Source organism: Octopus bimaculoides, chromosome 19 (genome assembly GCF_046866305.1).
Source record: "Octopus bimaculoides isolate indiv1 chromosome 19, ASM4686630v1, whole genome shotgun sequence".
Lineage (NCBI taxonomy): Eukaryota > Metazoa > Mollusca > Cephalopoda > Octopoda > Octopodidae > Octopus > Octopus bimaculoides.
The window spans coordinates 24128378-24151062 of NC_142946.1; the positions used below are offsets into that span (position 1 = coordinate 24128378).

Consider the following 22685-nt stretch of genomic DNA (forward strand, 5'->3'; position numbering starts at 1 on the left):
CTGATGCTTCTAATGTTCAGCTTTTCTCTCAAGATACTTACACTCTGACGGGTATTCACATTGACATTACACATCCAACGGAGCATACTGGCTTCATTCCTTGCGAGCTTACGTATGTCCTCAGCAGTTACAGCCCATGTTTCACTGCCATGTAGCATGGTTGTTCGTACGCATGCGTCATACAGTCTGCCTTTTACTCTGAGTGAGAGTCCCTTTGTCGCCAGCAGGGGTAAGAGCTCTCTAAACTTTGCCCAGGCTATTCTTATTCTAGCAGCTACACTTTCAGCGCACCCACCCCCACTACTAACTTGGTCGCCCAGATAGCGGAAGCTATCGACTACCTCTAGTTTTTCACCCTGGAATGAGATAGAAGTTGTTTCCTGTTTGTTTGCAGTCTTTATTGCACCTGAACATCTGCCACAAACAAAAACTAACTTGCTAGTTAACCTGCCTTTGATGTTGCTGCACCTCTTATGTGTCCATAGCTTGCACCGGGTACATCTTATAGAGTTACTACCTACTCCTTTTCTACATACTGAGCAGGGCCATCTACCTGAAGGGGTTTGTGTTTTATCTACCTTCCTACTTATTAGGATTTTGGTTTTAGCTAGGTTGACTCTAAGGCCCTTCAATTCTAGACCTTGCTTCCACACCTGAAACTTCTCCTCTAGTTCTGATAGTGACTCCGCAATTAGGGCAAGGTCATCAGCATAGAGGAGCTCCCAGGGGCAACCTGTCTTGAACTCCTCTGTGATTGCCTGGAGGACTATGGTAAATAATAGGGGGCTGAGGACGGAACCTTGGTGGACCCCTACCTCTACCCGGAATTCATTGCTGTACTCATTTCCAACCCTCACCTTACTGGCAGCATCTCTGTACATGGCTCGCACAGCTCTCACTAACCATTCTTCTATCCCAAGTTTCCTCATTGACCACCAGATAAGGGATCGGGGGACCCTGTCAAAGGCTTTCTCCATGTCAACGAAAGCCAGGTACAGAGGTTTATCCTTAGCTAGGTATTTCTCTTGCAACTGTCTCACTAGAAATAAGGCATCAGTAGTGCTTTTACCTGGCACGAACCCAAACTGCATCTCATCTAAATTGATTCGCTCCCTAATTAGTTGGGCTATGACCCTCTCTGTAACTTTCATAACCTGATCTAACAGCTTGATGCCTCTGTAATTATTTGTATCTAAAGCGTCCCCTTTACCTTTGTAGCAGTTGACTATGATGCTGCTACACCAGTCATAAATATGTATGTCCAAAATATTTCCATATTAATATTATTATTATTTTCCATTTTTGACTCCTATTGTATCCTCATATTTTTATTCTTAAGTTTTACTGCCATTCTCTCTTTTGATTAATCTCTAGCCTTGACATATGCTGAATCTCTAACTTTCAGATTCCCCTACCTTTCTTTACTACTATTATTGCTGCCTCTGCTGCTGCTGCTGCCACCGCCGCCACTACTTCATGTAAATTTACACAGACACAAACACTCATATATATGCATATATACCATATATCATATATATTTACATATATATATATATATATATATAGTAAAAAAAAAGAGGAAGAGAATTGCGATTATCCCCGTGTGGTGAGTTCCCAACCTTCTGGAAGGCTTGGAATTCCACTTCAAACAAGGAAAGAGGTTTGCAATTAAGACCAACTTCACTTCTGCATCTGAGAATTTAATTTATGTTATAACTTGTTCAGGTTGTGGATAACTATATAGGACAGACAAGTATGTCACTTGGACGGAAAACCACATTGCATAAGGAACAGAACCATTTCTCAAGTTGTAGACAAATACCTCTGAGTGAACACATAGAGTGATGTGCAAGGAATCACCAACCAGATTTCACTATTTTCCCCAACTACCAGTGCAAGGAAACAATTTCTTCACAAGAACATTTAAAAAGAAAATTAATTTATTGAAAATACAGAACATGCCTAAATATGAATGCATATATATATTGTAATTCATGATCGCATATCCATCAGTGTATATATGTCATCCCACTACTTTAGCTCATGAGTTTATGTTATGTTAATTTAACCACCACTCAAAAAGGAGTTATTACCTCCCCTGTCCTGAATAATAACTATCACTAATTACCTCCCCTTAGATTTTTCTACTTGTTTATTCACCCACAAACTTTCATACAAGAACATGGACTAAAACCTTCATAAGAAAATACAAAATCACAATAATTTCCATGTTATGATTAGAAAAATGCAAAACCGATCAAATACTACAATACTCTATCATTTAAAATATATTAAAACTATGTGAACTGTGTGCATTTACCTTCTTTTATTATATATATATAAATATATATATATATATATATATATATATATATATATATAAGTTCAAAAAAAGGAAAAAGACAAAAAACAATAACAAAAAACAACAACTTGAGGACGTGATACAGATTGTGTTACTAGACGCTCGGGAAAGGAAAGAGAGAGAGTATGACGTTTCGAGCGGAGCTCTTCGTCGGAAACAAGGAAAGTTCAAAGAAGGGAAAAACGGAAGAAGAAAAAATCGCCACCGATGTCCACGAGGTTACATTGTGGAAGGACCGGAAGGGGAAGTGGTGGAGGAAAAGTTCTTTCTAAGACAGGAGAGTGAAATATGTATGCGTGCATGGGGGTCTCTGTGTGTGTGTGTGTGTAATAATAGAACGTGTGTGTACGTATGTATGTATGTGTGTGTGTTCGTGGTTTTGGCTGTTTATCTGTTAGTGTGTGTGTGTGTGTGTGACGTAGTGGAAGGAATTAGTAGCAGGAATAGTTTGAGTGGTTGTGGACAATGGTCAGTTTTTGAGTATGTGTGTGTGCATGTGTGTCTGTATTGTGTGGGTGTGATTTCCTAGCAGTGTGTGCCTGTATTTTTTGTGTGCGTGTGTGTATGTGTATATATATGTGTGTGTACGTGTGTGTGTACGTGTGTGTGTATATGCATGCAGTTTGCTCTCTGGATAGCACGTGGGTTATTTCGTGTGTGTGCGTGTATATGCGTAGTATGTGTTCGTGTATGTGTTATTGATATATATACTGTTGTGTCTGGGTAGAGTCATTTTCTTATTGTGCCTTAAAATTTAACACACTCACCGGTAAAATTTCCATTTATTCCTTATTTTTATTTTCCTAAAATTTTCTTTGAATCTTGCAACCTTATCAATAGTCTTGACAGTCAAGACTATTGAAAAGGTTGCAAGATTCAAAGAAAATTTTAGGAAAATAAAAATAAGGAATAAGTGGAAATTTTACCGGTGAGTGTGTTAAATTTTAAGGCACAATAAGAAAATGACTCTACCCAGACACAACAGTATATGCTTCAACACACGAAATCACATAAAAAAATCTTGCAAACCAAATCCAAAAACGAAATATATATATATTTATATATATATATATATATATATATATATAAAAGTAAATATTTTAAGTGTTGGGTATATTCCAAGACAGAGACAGGCAAAGGAGCAACACACACACATGCGCACACACATGCACACACACACACACACACACACATGCACACACAATCACACACATATACTACATTTCATTTCGCATGCCACTGTTTGATAAGCGGTTTTTGGCAAAACATTGAGTCACAGACAACTTCTTAAAAATAAATCTATATCGACATTAATTTCTTTCTTTGTATCACCACCACCACCACCATTGTTATTATCATCATCATTTTTCATGCTGGCATAAGTTAAATGGGTCATCATGTTTTGTGTTAGCTCTTATTTGGAATTACTGCCCTTCTAGATAAGTTGGGATTATATTTCACTCATATGTTCCAATTTTGCCATGGTTTCTACTGCTTGATGCCATTCCTAATTGCAACCTCTTTAAGGAGTGTACTGGGTACATTTTATCATTCTGCCAAAACTTGAGAGGTTATCCTGTTTCTGGCAAGATGAAAAATCATCCTCTCTCTTATATTGTCTCTGTTATTTGCCATATATTTTCCAGAGTATACTGGATGCATTTTATCATGTCACCAGCACTGGAGAAGTTGTCTTATCTGCAGAGAGATTAAAGATTCTTCTCTATTGTACATTATCTCCATGCTTTCAGAGCAACATTACCAAGAGGATCTGAGTAAAAAGGTGATGCAAGAGGGAAAGCAAAATGGAAGAAATAATGTAAAAAGATGATAGCAGAGAAAGTAATGGAAAGTAGAGTGATACTTAGTTACTTGATGGTTGTTGGTAAGGAGACTGAATAGAAAAGCAGCATGATCAGGGGGGAGAATGTGATAAGAAGGAGTTAAAGTGATGGAAGAGGAAATAATGGAAGTAGAAAAAGGTGATGGATGTCCAGCAGGTAGTAACATAAGAGAAAGAGATAGATAGATAGATAGATAGATAGATAGATAGATAGAGGGGGAGAGAGAGAGAGATGTATGATGGCAAAAGAGAGTGTGAGTGAATTGTGACAATAATAAATGATGGAAGAGGGAGAAATGGAAGAGAAAGAAGTAATGGTGATTGAATATAGATAGACCCAATATTATCCCTCCCTACACAGATGGTGTGATAGAAGAGAGTTAGATTGAGAGTAGGGGTTTACAGTGTTAGCAGGAAGAGTTAGTGATAGATAAAAAAGTAATGAAGGGAGGAGGAGGGCAGTAGATAGAAACTTAAAATGTGCATAATGTAAGAAATGCAAATATAGATATTATACCTCTCTCTCTCACTCACACACACACATACACATACATACATACATACACACACACACACATATACATACGCAAGAGAGAGAGAGTGAGAGCAAGAGAACTGTAATTGTGTTGGGATAAACTTGATCATTTCCACATCCCTAAAGGGTTTCTGTAGACGATACTAGTCAAAAATACTCATCAATTATGACTATTTATGACACACAAAACATGTGCATGAAGAAAGAACTCACTTTACTTAAAATTTTAATGGACTCTACATACTTCTAACACCGCTGTATACTGAGCATTGCATTTTCTGCATGAAAACGCAAATAGATATATGTGCATACACACATGCATACAGACACACATGCATACAGACACACATGCATACAGAAATCAAACATTTTGAACTGAATATACTCTCAATCATTTCAATATATCATCAATGTTTAATATAATAGACAGGAGGCAAAATGCATTTATCTATCTATATATATATTACGTGTATGTGTGTATATATTTATATGTGTGTGTGTATATATATGTGTGTGTCTGTATATATGTGTGTGTATGTATGTGTGTGTGTGTGTATATGTATGTGTGTATGTACCTATATATATGTGTGTATGTGTGTGTCTCTCTCTCTCTCTCTCTCTCTATATATATATATATATATATATTATATATAACTATACATCTGTATGCTTTATATATAACCTTCAATAAAACATTTAAAACCTAAAATTAATTGTTATTGTTCAACAATAGCTGCAAGCGCTCCTTTAATATCTTTCTTAATGTTTAGGAAGAAATGAATAACCACAGAAAATATTTTGTTGAAAACATTAATTCTATTTTCAAAACAGAATTGTCTGCTGAATAGATTTTTCCCTGAAAATATACACATTTTTTTTTTTTTTTTTTTTTTCCACTTTTATCAACTCAATTTTTAGGTGGTTTCCATTAAAATATAACAACAAAACTTAGTGTAATTTATTTATTTCTTAACATTAACTAAAATTTGGAAATTTATCTCTGAAATATCTTATGAACTAGAGGTTTTTTTTTTGTTTGTGATTTTTATGCGTTTGAAAGGTATAAAGTTTAATTTAAATCAGAAACAGGTGATTGTGATGTTATGATTTCAACTCGTAAGAACTATATAGAGTTCTGTAACTTACTAGCTATGATAATAATCGATTTTTAATTTAGTTTCAGCAGTAATATATTTTGAGTTCAGCTTTTAACTCTCTTTCAAGGTTAGCATACAACTCATTTAAGACATGCCTGAGTAGTCATTCTCAATGGAATGAATCAATTTAGGGTTGGGTTTTTTTCTGTGCATGTGTGGAAATAGATCAACTGGTTAAATGACTTCATTCACCACATTTCTTTTTCTGATTTGTCAAGCTTCAGCTGGACATTAACACTTAACACAAATGTCAAGATATATAACCTGACTACTTCTTTAAAGTGGATTCACTCATTGAATTGCAGCAATACTGGGCCACCATATTTAATAGTTTTACTTGATAATATTGACCTCAATGCCTATTTAGCTTGGCACTTATTTTATTTATCCCTACTTGCGGAATTGTTGAGTTATAGAAAACAGAACTGATTGGAGAGAATGTGTTGTGGCCTTATGTGCCTCATGACAGAGAGATCTAACTAACTGCTTGCTTTGTATTAATATCTTACCTATATTTCAGTGAATAAATTCTTTTAACTGGTGGATAAAAGTGTTGAAATTCTATGAATGTGTGGGATTGAAGCTAGCCAAAACATGTATTTCAATCAAAATATTAGAGTTGAAGATATCTGAAGTGCATAGCAATTACATAATATAATAAATAGAAAACCAGTGATAAGGTTAATTTTATATGCATATGAATTTGTATTAATCTGGAAAGCACGAATTTGTCATTGAATTTAAGTGTGCTCTTTATACTATTAAGCAGGTTGATGTTTATAACATTTTAGTTCCAAAATATAATTTGTGTCATCTAATTTAATTGTGCCAGCATGGCCACAGCCTCTGGTTAAAACCAATAAAATAACAAAGGAACATAAAGTGGTATCTGTTTATTTAGTCTTATGCTTGACTAACATTTTCAGTCAAACTGCAAGTGTTTCTCAATTAAAATATGGCAAGCTTATTTCCTATAAGCTTTTGGGAGAAGCTAAAGAATTTCCAAAGTTATGTTGTCTAATAGAGAACAGATTGTTTAAAGCTAAATAGCCTTTAACAATCTGTTCTCTGGTAAGTGGAACTGTTATGATGAGTTATTTCATTCAATTACCATTTCCTCTGAAAATTGATTAACAGACTGAGTTTTTGGCAAGACTTGTTCTTAGAAAGTAAAATATTCGTTTTCAGTTTACTGTATGGGAACATATTCTTGCTAACATGTGGTTAATTTTTAGCATGGAGAAGTCAAAATCTGGCTTCAACAAGTAAAATATAGCAGAATCATTGGCATTGTAACTTGTGACTGGAACTTAGCAATATTCAATATGAGACTTTTTGCAGTAGTCTAGAACAAGCTTACATAGCTCAGAAAGCAGCAACAGCTATATTGTCTTGACAACAAAGCTTCTCTTGACTAAAATAGATTTTCATAAAGAATTTTAAATATTTGCATTTGGGAAAAAGAAGATCTTGCATCTTACTTCCTCATCCCTGCATTAAGAATATCTTTTTCTGCCAGGTTTGATAACTTTTCATTTCTTTTTTATAAATAGATATTCAAAATTATTATAGACCACAACAGAAACCTCAGCAAGCCTTATACATTACACAGAACATGTACTGTTAAGATTTATTCTAGAATTTCATCATCTTTATTACCACCACCACCATCACTACCATCATCATTATCATCATCATCATCTGTGTTCCATATGGGCATGGGTTGGATGGTTTGACAGGATCTGATGGGTTTAAGGACTGTGTCATGCTCCAGTGTTTGCTTTGTCATGGTTTCTTAGGCTGGATGCCTTTCCTAATGCCAGCTGGTGATTTTCTCATGCTATTGGCACCAGTAAGGTCACCATGCAGCTTGCAAGCCTATGAAATCTGTGGTGGAAGGTGGGAAGCTTTATACTAGGAGATGGGATGTTAAAGTATAAGGGAGGGGCAAGCAGGTTCTTGTTGTAGAGGAGATACATGACTACTCACATTCAGAAGAGGGGAGGAAAATGATCAGTAGGAGCTGCAAAACGATAAATAATAAATAGGGATGATAAGGTGTTCAGGTGGCTCCTCAAAGAACAAGATGAGTAAAAGCATGAACCCTTAAAGCTTTTAAAAATTTGCTAATTCTAACTTTTCTAATTTTTCTAATGTCAAAAATTATCTTCATTTCAGGTTGATATCTAGAAAGTAGAGGCGCAATGGCCCAGTGGTTAGGGCAGCGGATTCGCGGTCGTAAGATCGAGGTTTCGATTCCCAGACCGGGCGTTGTGAGTGTTTATTGAGCGAAAACACCTAAAGTTCCACAAGGCTCCGGCAGGGGATGGTGGCGAACCCTGCTGTACTCTTTCACCACAACTTTCTCTCACTCTTTCTTCCTGTTTCTCATGTACCCGTATTTCAAAGGGCCAGCCTTGTCGCACTCTGTGTCACGCTGAATCTCCCCGAGAACTACGTTAAGGGTACACGTGTCTGTGGAGTGCTCAGCCACTTGCACGTTAATTTCACGAGCAGGTTGTTCCGTTGATCGGATCAACTGGAACCCTCAACGTTGTAACCGACGGAGTGCCAACCAAGATATCTAGAAGACATTATGTAAAATTTGGTAAAATATATGTGTGATTTAATTATTGCTGTTTTTGTGAAAGAAATATACTCTCTGTTGATATTGATAGTAAGTTTTCTTGTGGCTTGGCATGTAATTCAATTTTGATAATCAAGCTTGTAAAGGATTAACTGAAACTTGCTTTCGTGAATGATTCTTCAAATATTGATAAACATATTTTACATTATTCTAGGCATCAACTTGGGAAGGCACTTATGATCCTGACACTGAAAGGAATAAGGTATAATAAATTGCCTAATCATTTTATATATCTCCTAAAACTTACTTTAATACTTATTCTACCTTACAACCCTCTTGGGTTGTCAGATGAATTCTTTTTTTTTTCCTACTTGATATTCCATTGTCATACATCTGAAAAGAGGCAAATGTTATTTAAATTTCAAAAACAATAAACTAAAAGTGTAGCAGAAGACTAGAATTGCAAAAAAGTCATTAAATACCATGATCAAAATAAGTTTCATATTAATTCAAATAACATTGGAAAGAATTAAAATAAATGGAGAGAATAAAAAAAACGAGACAAAAACAGATTTATCTGACAGCCTAATAGTTGTCATCACATTCTCCATCAGTTTTCATTTCTGTACTTTTCTATCTTTATACCCTCAAATTTCAACTACCTTGTGGTATCAACTGCGCACAAGACAGTTGCAACATGTGTGTGTGTATGTATGTGTATATATATATATATATATATATATATATATATATATATATATATATGTATATATATATATATATATATATATATATATATATATATATATATATATATATATATATATACACTTTTGTTATGGCTGCAAAATAATCACAAAAACTATTACTCAGAGTTTTTGTGATTATTTTGCAGTTTTAATAAAAGCATATTACTCTTCCTTTGATAATTGTGTACAATTTTTTCCACCTTGTTTTGCACTTATGTGCTTACTTCTGTATGTGTGTATGTGTATATATATATATATATATATATATATATATATATATATATATATATATATATATATATATATATATAGTCTCTAAGCCAAAAGTACACAGTTTATGCAACCTCTTGTACTTGCTGTGGTCTTCAAAGCCTTGTAACCTCAATTGAACACTACATTATTCCCATTATATACTGTATTATACCAAATGTATTGTCAGCTTTGTCTTTTATGCTTATGATGTCAATTAAATAAAATACCAGTTCAGAATGGTGGATTGGTAGAACTGTTAGAATGTTGGCTGAGATATCTTGTGCTATCTGTTTCAGCTTTTTGTATTCTAAGTTCAGATCATACCTATGTTGAGAGCAAGGGCTAAATCACCTGCCCAGAGGTGCACCCTGTTCAATCTACATTTGGTAGGTCCTACAACCAGCATTGATAAATCTGTAATGCCATGTTGATGCTTCATTTAGCAGTGAATTGACAAGAGCTTGAAAGACTACTAGATGCATAATCCACATTACATTATGTAATTATGATATTATACAGACTGTAATACTGGTTGGACATTCATTGTTGCCATTATGTATCCAGTTTACCAGCTTCTTTTATTGTCCTTTTCTATCATTTTTATACTACTATATTCTCACCAGTTGCTGATATATGCTACTATATACTTAGTTGTATCCACCATTCATAGTTATGATCACCATTCATAACTGTAATCGACCATTGATAAAAATAACCAATGTACTGATATTGCACCATGAATAATTTGTATTGTTGTTAGAAAGACTTAATTTGTTTTTAATAAATACAAATATTCTACAACATACTACATTTATAAATTGTGCAGAAAATAAGGCATAGATAAAATTATCACACTAATAATAGTTGTTTATTGTTTTGACTGCTGGAGATAAAACAAATAAAAAAAAGCAGTAATACTAGTGCACCTTGCATGGAATGTTATGATGAATTATGTTTTAAAGTTAGAAATTTAGAAACAATATTAAAAAAAAAACTGTTGCTTAGTTTATTTTCATACTTGTGTGTAACAAAATTATGAACAACATATTTCCCTAACCACTCAAGCATTATATTTTTTAATATCCATGGTGCACATGGGTACACTTTACAGCACACCAATGTGCCATAGTACATGGTTTGAGAACCACTTGCCTACAATATATCCTGTTCTTAAATTATAAATAAGCTTCTAAAACTTTGTTCCTGCATAAAAAGTTTATCTGCAGTTAGGCTATTCCTTTAAAGTATTTTGAACTTTGCTGAAACCCACCATATTAACAGTGCTCAAATATATTCATTGTATTAAATGATTGTGAATAAATCTCTTTTGATTATATTTCTTTAGCAAATGCTGAAAGAAGACATAAAGCCTTTAAGGGGCTATCCCTTTGTTTACTTAGCAGTTTCCATTTTTCCATTGGTGAATAGGTGAGTACATACTTTGCACCAACATTTCCCTAAGCTGTTTTCACAGATTTCATATCACTATAAGAATGGTAGTAAATATAACAAAATCAGTGGAATATTGGATTAAATACATCAAAGTATTGCTTAATTCATATGTGACTGAGTTCAAGCTCCATACGAGTTGACTTTATCTTCCATCCTTCCAGGCTCCATAGAATAAAAAGAGTATCAACTACAGACTGTTACCTTTGAAAAATTGACTTTGCTTTTAGTCAAGAGAAATCCATTTATAATTATTGATTTCTTACATTGTCACAAGAGCATAAATATGTAAGTAGAAGTTGTACTCAGTTGAATTAACTTACAGAAACAGCTTAACTACATGCATGCTTCCTATTCTATTGAAACTGAAAAAGGTGGAAGATAATAAAAAAAGCCAGCCCAAGTAGGATTTGAAGTCAGAATGATGTACACTCTGTCATGGTCATTTCTATCAACTTTCCAAATATTTCTTCTTCATGTGCCAAACCAACATGGACCTCCGTCCTTTCCTCTCCCACACACAATGTAGCACAGTATCTCAGCAGTTTTCTGTGTCCTCTTGGTCAGTCATTGAGTATCTTCTTCTTTGTTTCTTTTTCCTTTAAATTTTCCAGTTGTCACTTAGTGTTCGATTTGTCTTCTCTAAATCCTAAATTGGTTAATCCTTTCATAAATCTTTTTGGATCCAGCCTCCTCAGCCACCTAACTGAACTTGCCCTCATTTTAACTTGCTTCTCCTTCTCTGTTGAGTTTCACATAAATATTTAGCAGCCTAATTATCGAGACCAAAATGGACCAAACTCTTTGCAGAAGATATTAAGACTCAAATTATTACATATTTCTGTAATCTGATAATGCCAGAGTTATGTGGTTATTGTGTAAAATACTGCATCAGAGAAGATTCCTTTGGGAAAGGAAAACTACTAAATTATGCTAAAAATAAGGGGTCTACTAAATGAGATCTCCATTGTGATTATTGATGAACTTTTAAAGGATAACCATCTTATTTAGTTGAATCTTTATCTTTAGCTCCTATCCAATTTAGTAGGTTTCCTTTGTAAGAATTTTACCTTTATACAATGAAGGATCAAAGGAGACTTCTTTATATAATTTGTTTCTATATTGTGTTATATGTCATCTCTACTGTTCTGAACATTCCACTCTGTTTTAATGTACTTAATGAATATAAGAATAAATAAGACTTAAATAACACTTATAAGAATGAAAAATATCATCACCTCAAAAGACATCACACTGCACTTAAAATTGAGGCGAGGGGCAGAAATCTAGACAATGTATGCAGCAATGGAGGAGAAAATAGAAGCCCTTGTGATATGGATTTTTTTGCATATTGGATAGAATGATCTGGAAAGACAGAGTAACAAATGCTGCAGTACTAGAAAAGCTGAAAGTCCAAGGACACCTTTTGTTGAGAATCCAGTTCATGAAGCTGTCATATTTTGATCTACAATGCACTATGATTTATTGGTCTAGACTGTCCTGATAAGAAGTGGGAAATGAAAAGACTAAGAGGCCATCAAAAAGTTTGTGGTCTGATAACCTCTAAGAATAAACTGGAAATAAGAGCCTGGCTGAATGTATGCATGTAGCACAACACAGAGGGAACTAGAGAGTCTTGGCAAGCTGACCTCTGGCCGCTGAGAGGGCACCTGGCTGATGGTAAAATGAATATATTGATTGGGTTGGCAATGTTATGATTTTTTTTCCTTTTGACATTTGATAACTGTTACTTTTAGCTTACTTTTGAAGCAAATTGCACATAATTTTGTTTACACCTGTTAGTTCACTGTCAATTTTAATATGGAGTACAAAATCGAACATTTTCACCATATTTTACTTTTTTCATTTCCATAAAAGCAAGAAAGCTGCTGAGGCTCACAAAGAGATATGTGAAATTTATGGTGTTGATTACTTAACAGAATGCACATATCAGAAATGGTTTAAGCAGCTCCATTCTGGAGATTTTTCATTCAAAGATGACCAACATTCTGGTTGACCTACTGAAGTTGATGATGACTGAATTAATGCCATAATTGAATCTGATTGTCATATAACTGAGTGAGAGATTGCAGAGAGCTTAAATGTATCACAGACAACAATTGAAACTTATTGAAAATGTCTTGGGCTCATTAAGAAGCTCGATGCATGGGTTCCACATAAATTGAAAGAGATTCACTTAACACAACGAATCAATATTTGTTATATGCATCTCAAACACAATGAAATTGACCTTTGTTTGAAACAAATCATCACTGGTGATGAAAAATGGATTGTCTACAATAGCATCAATTGAAAACGATCATGGTCCAAGCGTAATGAACCAGCACAAACCACATCAAAAGCTGAATTGCATTCATAAAAAGTCATGCCACCAATTTGGTGGGATTATAAAGGTGTAGTGTATTTTGAACTGCTTCCAAGGAACCAAACGATTAATTCAGATGTTTACTGTCAACAACTAATGAAACTGGAGGAAGCAATCAAAGAAAAATGGCCAGAATTAGCAAATCGTAAAGAAATCGTGTTCCACCATGACAACACTAGGCCACTCACCTCTTTGCTAACTCATGAAAAATTATTGGAGCTTGGTTGAGAAGTGATGTCACATCCACCATATAGCCCTGACCTTGCACCATCAGATTACCATTTGTTTCAAAGTTTGCAAAATTTTTTGAATTATAAGACTTTCAATAATGCTGATGACCTGAAATTGCACTTGCTTCAGTTTTTGGCTGATAAAGACCAGAAGTTCTATGAGCACTGAATCATGAAGTTGCCAGAAAGATGGCAAAAGGTCATTGCACAAAATGAAAAGTTTATAATTGATTAAAGTTCATTCTTTGTATGAAAAAAAATGACTTTTATTGCACACTAAAAAACCAAAATTACTTTCTTGCCGACCCAATATATTACAATTACATGGAAAAATGCGAGCAAGAGAAATAATATTCTTAACATTATAAACCTGGAAAATTACAGGACAAGTTATTACACTTGGAAAAGTTCAGGGCAACTTATTACGTCTGGTGAAGTACAGAACAAGAAAATTTTTACTTAAAATATTGCAGCTAAGGATAAAATTTCAAATAAAATATTTAGATTTAGAAAATATTAGCTTTTATTAAAACTAAAATTTTATTACAAGTTATTACTTCTATTTGTTATTACTTGTTACTTCTAGTAAAAATTAAAAATAACTCAAAATATTTTTTTGCACTTTAAAAATATTCATATTTTTAATTATTAATTAATAATCAGAAATTTGAAAATAGGTTATAAAAAATAGTAGTATATATAATTAGTTAGTACAATAATTAGAATAATACAAAAATTAGTTATATATTACAGTAAAATTTACCTATAACAACAAATTCACAGTAAAATTTGCTTGAGTTATTACCATGTCTTCACATTTTTAGTCTTGACCCAATGCCTATTTTTTACATAATGAATTTGCCTACCATACATACTATTCTACTTTGCATAAAACTTTAGCTGTATTGAGACTTATGGCTCTCGTTTTTTAAAGTATTCTAGTGTGTCAATATTTTAACAAAATGATGGTACCTTTTTTAATTGTAATGTTACTTTGTAAATTAAAATCAAATAATTTTTAATATTCAAATTTTATCCTTAGCTGCAATATTTTAAGTAAACATTTTCTTGTTCTGTACTTTACCAGATGTAATAAGTTGTCCTGAACTTTTCCAAGTGTAATAACTTGTCCTGAACTTTTCCAAGTGTAATAACTTGTCCTGTAATTTTCCAAGTTTATAATGTTAAGAATATTATTTCTCTTCCTCACATTTTTCCATGTAGCCCATGTTTTTTTCCAGGCTATGCTATTATGCTAATTATAATGAGTCAGCTGTGTCAATTAGCAGTGTCATTGACAATTTTGTCCTTACCTCAATGACGCCAGTGACATATAAAAGTCCCCTTATAGAACTATATTCATAAAAATGTATAGAACTATATTATCACCCTCAAATTTGAGAAACAAACACTCATAACTTTTTTCTTTTAAAACTTCATTGCATGAGATTGATACCATGAAATTCCTCAAATTGAGCTCTATCATTTAAGCTTAATTAAAATATAGTTGTTTTTTTTAATAAAAGACTTAATTATACTTAAATCCAATTTTTTGCCTTATATTCATGATATTTTACCTCACAACTTTTTTTGATACAAAGTTTTGTTGCATGAGACCAAAACTATAAAATTCTTCATGCTTTCTTCTATCATTGAAGCTAAGATAAATATATTTTTCTTTTAAAATATAAAATCATTTAGACCTAAACTTGATTGGCGGTGTTACTCTCCTATGATGTTGCTACAAATTTTGATGTAAACTTTTTCTACTGGATCAAATCTCAATTTTTTATGCCAAAATGTAGCTAGGGGCCAGTCCTCTTCAAAAATGTTAGCAGTTTTCAATTTGGTTAAGAACTGAATTAGCGACAAGCTCTGAAAGATGCTGCCTGTAAGTAAATTGTGGCCTTCAGAATATTACTCAACTACTACCATAGTTGATTGATATGGTAAAAAAGAAATGACTGCATGAATTTTTCCTATAATAGTGTTTTGACAGTCATGGATGACAGAATCATGAATGAAATTTGACCAGCTACAGCTAACTTCATTTGTAATGCAGCTTTTTTTTTTCTGGTGTTATATAGTTGTTTTTTTTAATTTCAGAATTCAAAATGCCATCAGCAGTGGGAATCCTGTTTTTACATTAGTTCTACTTGCATCAATCTCCAGTCCTTTACATGGTAAGTCTTTGCTCTTTGTATTGTCTAACACCTTGCCTAAAGTATGTCAGGTATTATCTACATCATAGGATCTTGAGATGTGATCTGATGTATATCATAGCATACAATTACAAGTTCCTAAACTACCAATTGTCCAAAAGTATCATATTATCTATAAATACTTCATTTTACTTATGATATGTCTATCAAAATAAAGGTCAGAGGGCCTTTCCAAGCTATAGGCTCATAAGACCAATTACCCAAATTCTGTGGCATATATATTTCCCCCCTGATGAGACACTGGTCCATTCCAAGATTACTCACTTTTACCAGCTGAGTAAACTGGAGCAATGTGAAATGAAGTGTTTTGCTCAAGAACACAATACATCACCCAGTCCAGGAATTGAAACTTCAGTATTACAATCATGAATGCCACTGTGTATCAATAATTCTTTTACTTGTTTCAGTCATTTGACTGTGGCCATGCTGGAGCACCGCCTTTAGTCGAGCAAATCGACCCCAGGACTTATTCTTTGGAGGCCTAGTACTTATTCTATCAGTCTCTTTTGCTGAACCGCTAAGTTATGGGGACGTAAACACACCAGCATCGGTTGTGAAGCGATGTTGGGGGGACAAACACAGACACACAAACATATACACACACATACATATATATATATATATATATATATATATATATATATATATATATATATATATATACGACAGGCTTCTTTCAGTTTCCGTCTACCAAATCCACTCACAAGGCTTTGGTCGGCCCGAGGCTATAGTAGAAGACACTTGCCCAAGGTGCCACACAGTGGGACTGAACCCAGAACCGTGTGGTTGGTAAGCAAGCTACTTACCACACAGCCACTCCTGCATCATTTAAGAACTACTGTACAGTGTTACATGTCAGTAAGTACACTGAAGATAAGTACTAATGCTGAAGTATTATATGTAATAAGTACCATTATGGTACTACATGTTAATATACAATAATAAGGTCATGAGAGTGGTCACTCAACTTGCTAAAAATAGCAGCCAGAAAGCATTCAAATCACATTCTGATACCATAGAAAAGGATTCATTGGATAATGTAGTCATTGATGCAGTATAACTGTCAAAAATATGGGATCATCATGGGTATTACTGATATGCTTGATCAGGGCTGACTTTGGGTTAAATAACAACAGCAGCAATGTATACTGCTGTGTTATTGTCAATGAGTACTACTTGAAATGTTGTTTAAGCCTTATTTATTCTTACATGTCTAAGAGTACTTCTGTAGAGGAGACAGAAAATTATCACTGGTACAGATAATGGAAACAATAACAGCAATTAGAAAATTACTATTTTTAAATCTCACAACGAGAGATATTCTGCAACAGTACTTTGGAGTAAAGAGTTTTGCCAACATAACATGGCAGTCTTGGTTTAGGACAAATGTTGCTGTAATTTAGCCCCAGGGGACACAGATAAGGACACAGATTGTATTGTATAGCCAGCTGGAGACGATGCCTCCTGGGGCTAAATTACAGCAACATTCGTCCTAAACCAGGACTGCCATGTTATGTCGGCAAAAATCTTTACTCCAATAACAGCAATGATCTTGAACATACTGAAAATATGTATTACATTAATAATGTGTGTGTGTGTGTGAAAGAGAGAGAGAGAGAGAGAGAGAGAGTACAAATGCCTCTTCCCCAAGGGGCAGAGATCACTTATACTAACTGCAGAACAGGCAGAGGGTTGAGAAAGTGCATCTATGGGCCAAAGGTTAGAGTGTGATTTTGGAGCATGACCCTGTCTTTGGAGTGTAACTCTGTGGGCCAGAACTTAAAGTGACTTCATGCAAATCAGATGAGCAATCTTTCTTTGGATGCACTATAAGCTGTATGATGTACATCAGCAGTGTCCCAGATGTGAGAGCAGTGCTCCAGTGTGGGCTTCACCTGAGCTTTATAGAAAATTAGTAGTTGTTAAGTTGTTGGAGGATAAAAAATATGATGTTTTGTTGATGCCCATGAATGATTTTCAGAGTTAAAATACCAACTTAAGAGAAAAGGAACCTAGACTAATGTCTTTCATAAAAATCCTTATTACAGGTGCTCTAAATGCTATTGTGTTTGGAATGGACAGAAGCATATTTCAACAACTTACACCTTCACAAATAAAGGTAAGTACATTTCTATATTCTTTCTCAAATGAATGAACTTCTTTATTCTCTTATATTGTATAATCATTTCTTTTCATTGAGATCTGTCCCAAGAGTAATGATTACATTGTTAAGATCAGTTATGTTTGTGTATATTTGTGTCTGCAGGGAAAGAGAGAGAAAGAGAGATCATTAAAGATTGTAGCAATCACTGCTGTCTATGATATATTTTGAAAGTTTCTCTCATAACAACTTGTTAAGAAACTTTGAGTAAAGAACAACATTCAAAATTCGTAATAAGAATGGTTTTTCCAAGTAAACACTATAAACATTTGAGTGGAAATGGGAAGTTTAGACATTCCTGCCTCTTTCCATGATATTAGTAGCATAAGTGAATTAAAAATAGCTTCAGCTAGCAAATATACAAATATTGATTCAAACATTGCTGTAATAATATTTATTGAATGAACATTTCTTATATAACATTCCAAATAAAAATGCCTAAAATAGAAACACTTTTATAGGTCCTTCTAGGAGAACAATATTTCCCTTATTTTATGCAGGTTTTGTTACACCCTTTTTTCCAGGCATATATAGCTCAAATCATTTTTGTCCTAAGCATAATGCTTCATATATTGAGCGACATTTATTTAAAGGACACTCTTGTGACATTTTTGTTGCAAGTGATTGAATACCTTGAGAGGCAAATATATAGGGATGTGTTGTGAAGTACATGTAGTATTGGTTCCAATAGTTTCATGCTCTGACTGAATGTTAAATATTGTAATTAATAGTTTTTATAGAAGTTTTATGCCAGGCTTAATGCAGAGGTAGAAATATTCTTGACTACTACTGACGTTGTTTCACCCAAAATCAACCTTGTTTGAGCTATTAATGATGTTCAGATCAGGACAGTCCCTTCACTTTTTTTTCTTTTCAAGCACAGGACATCTTGAATTACATCATCTAATGCTTCCTTTCTCTTTTTAGAGAATAAGGTTTGATTTGAGGGAGATTTTGACTGTTATTTCTGTCATATTGAGTGACAGGGTGTGAGAACCCTCTTTTTAGTATACGGGTTAATTACAAAGTCATCAGAACCTGTGAAGATACATCTGTACAAAGAACATTAGTGAATCTTTCATTTTACAAATTCTGCTTCACAACTACATTGTTCCCAGTTCAGTCCCACTGTGCAGAAATTTGGGAAAGTGTCTTCTTCTACAGCTCCAGGGCACCCAAAACTTTGGAGGCAAACTTGTTAGGCTGAAACTAAAAGAAACTCGTGTGTGTATGTATACAGTAATCCCTCAACTATCACAGGTGTTACATTCCAAAACCCCCCACATGAATAATTAAAATCTAAAAAAATATAAATACCTATCAGCCGCAGAAACCTGGATATTCTGAAGAATCCGTGATATAAATTTACATATATTAGCCAGAAGAATCTGCGATGTACTGAAGTGCACGAAGGTAAACCATGATATGCTGAGTGCACGATAGGTGAAGTGCAATATGGTGAGGGATTACTATATATATATATATATATATATATATATATTTGGCGTTAGGAAGGGCATCCAGCTGTAGAAACTCTGCCAAATTAGACTGGAGCCTGGTGTTGCCATCCGGTTTCACCAGTCCTCAGTCAAATCGTCCAACCCATGCTAGCATGGAAAGCGGACGTTAAACGATGATGATGATGATGATGATATATATATATGTATGTATGTATGTATATATATATATCTTTTATTTGTTTTAGTCATTAGACTGCAGCCATGCTGGGGCACCACCTTGAAGAATTTTTAGTTGAATGAATCAACCCCAGTACTTCTTTGTGTGTTTTTTTTTTAAACTTGGTACTTGTTCTATCAGTCTCTTTTGTTGAACCACTAAGTTATGTGGACATAAATACACCAACACCTGTTGTCAAATGGTGTAGTGAGGGACAAACACAGTCATAAAGACACACACACACACACACACATGACAGTCTTCTTTTCAGTTTCTATCTACCAAATCCATTCACAAGGCTTTAATTGACATGAGGCTATAGTAGAAGATACTTGCTCAAGATGCCATGTTGTGAGACTGAATCTGGAACAATGTACTTGGGAAGCAAGTTTCTTACCACACAGCCACATAATGGTAGGGGCTACTATCACCTTACCTTGATATTGCACAATAGATGTAAATGAGCTTCACCATCATGCAAGCAGCTTCCCTTTTTCCCAATCTTCTGTGAAAGTATATCTGGTCATGGAGAAATATTACCTCACTTGGAAACTGGTTAGGGCTGGTGACTGGAAGGGCATCTGGATGTTCCAAATCCACCTTGACAAATTCCATCCAGCCCCTGAAAGCCTAGAAAAGTGGACATTAAAAATGATGGTGAAAGTGATGTTACATTAAATTGCTGTTTTTTTGTTTAAAGGCTTTAAACATTCTTTTCATGTAGATTTTTATTAGAGACTTTGTCAGCTGAAAGTTTCATATTTGAATACAGTTCAAATTTTTCTCATGTGAGAGGTGTTCCCCTTCTCCGTAATATAGAGGGTTCCTCATTGACTCATTACTGCTGCTGCTACATCCCTGGTCAACTCTGATTAAGCAGACCTGTGATCAAAGACATTCCAGACATGACCATTCCACGTTTTTAGGGGTATGTAAGACTACAAAACTGTTGGTGTAAATTTGAATAATATTTGACTGCTATTTCTTGTAGATTAATTAGTCTTATAGAGCAGTTGTGGGCTGCTCTATAAGACATTTTTTGAGAAGCAAGCGTATGAGACATGGCTCATCATGAGGTAGGCAGCACTGCTAAGAAAATTCAAAGTAATTTTTCATTAGGAATGTCATTCATAAAGTCCTGCAGGCCACAGTTTGTCCATCACTGCCATAAAGGTTTTTGTTTTTTTTGTTTTTAGTGGTGATAATACTGATAGTAATGGAGTCATGAACATAATGTAAAGATAGTGTTTGAAGCAGTAGTCATAATAATTGGAGTGAAAGTGATGATGGTGTTTGTTTTGTGTGACATACAAAGAGATTCTCTTATAAATAGGCACAGGCATGGCTATGTGGTAAGAAGCTTGATTCCCAGCCACATGGTTCCTGGTTCAGTCCTACTGCATGGCACCTTGGACAAGTGTTTTCTACTATAGCCTTGGGCTGACCAAAGCCTTGTGAGTGAATTTGGCAGATGGAAACTGAAGGAAGCCCGTCGTGTATGTGTGTATATATATATATATATATATATATATATATATATATACACACACATATATATGTATATATCTAGGTGTATCTTTGTGTCTGTGTTAGTTCCCCTATCATCACTTGACAACTGGTGTTGGTGTGTTTTTGTCCCTTAAACTTAGTGGTTCAGCAAAGGGATCAATAGAATAAGTACTAGGCTTCAAAATAAGTCCTGGGGTTGAATTGTTCAACAAAACACATTAGGGCAGTGCTCCAGCATGGCTGCAGTCAAATGAGTGAAACAAGTAAAAAAAATTTCTTAAAATATATCAGAGCTGATTAAAGTAACAATAGTGTGACATTGGTTTCAAATTTTGGCAGAAGGCCAGTGAGTTCAAGTGAAGGGTTTAGTTGATTACATGAACTCCAGTGCTCAACTGGTACTTATTTTACTGACCCTGAAAGGATGATAGACAAAATCGACCTCAGCAGCATTTGAACTCAGAATATAAAGACAGACAAAATACTGATAAACATTTTGTCTGGCATGCTAACAATTCTGCTAGCTCACCACCTTACGACAATGTAATATTATTATCCTAACTTTTGTATCCACCACTCACTCCACCATCATTGATATTAAATTTGTGTCATAACGACCCCATCATATCCCTGCACCTCAGAAGCTATTCTGTGTTTCCTTGAACTTTTCCTTGTTTTTTATCTTTTTTTTTAATGTAGCATAAAAACCTAATAAAAACCTGATAGATAATGGAAGACTTTAGAAACGGAGACCTTTGTATGCTTAGTTAAAGTAACAAGGCCTTAATTTGTTTCATTGCAATTCTGTTGCATCTTTATTTCCTATAAAACCTACTGCAGGCCATTGTTTTAAGCTTGTTGCATCCACCATGGAGTGCTAGATATTAAATTAAACCGGGGTTTTGAAAATAATTTTTGTCCAAGCCATTTGCGTTACTAATTGGCCAAGATAACAAAACATTTAATACTTTAATTAGATTTTCTAAACCAAATTCAGTCAACCACTGTGTTGGGTTAGAGAGAAGAACACTTTTATTTTATTGCATGTTTTTCTGGGTATTTGTGCTGGAACAGGGTTCCAATTAGCCAATCATTGGTTCACTGCAGGCAAATCACTAAAATTGATACAATTTATACACATAACCTTTTTTGGTTGAACTTTCTTTTCCTTCGTATTGTTACATTCATCAAATAGTCACCAAATATTCAAAACATTTATATGATTCTATAAAAATAAATCCTGTACTTGTTTCTATTGCTCTGTCTCTCTCTCTCTCTCTTTCTTTCTCTCTATTTGTTCTTTTATTTCTCTATTTCTGTCTTTTTTTTTCTTTCTTTCTATTATGGTTTCTAGACCTCTGTCTTAGTTTCGCTTTGTTCAATCTCTCCTCTGCCTCTTTTGCTTGATCTCTCTCCTCTCTCCCTTCCTTTCTCTTTCCTCCCTCCCTCTCCCTTCCCCTCTCTCTTTGTTTCCCATTCCCAAAGTTTGTCTTCATCCTCTTTATCCAATAGAATGAATCAATTGTGAATTAGTTGAACTTTACTGTTCATCAAAGCAGTGTTGTG

General features: G+C 34.4%; 1 protein-coding gene across 1 annotated transcript in view; it reads left to right on the forward strand.

Annotated features, from left to right (window-relative positions):
• LOC106884106 (uncharacterized) overlaps nt 1–22685 on the forward strand; it is a 282261-nt gene that overhangs the window by 236547 nt on the left and 23029 nt on the right. The window contains exons 10-13 of the mRNA XM_089366625.1: nt 8699–8746; nt 10831–10913; nt 15657–15733; nt 17821–17891. Of these exons, the coding sequence (XP_089222751.1) occupies nt 8699–8746; nt 10831–10913; nt 15657–15733; nt 17821–17891 (279 nt within the window). The remainder of the gene's footprint in view (nt 1–8698; nt 8747–10830; nt 10914–15656; nt 15734–17820; nt 17892–22685) is intronic.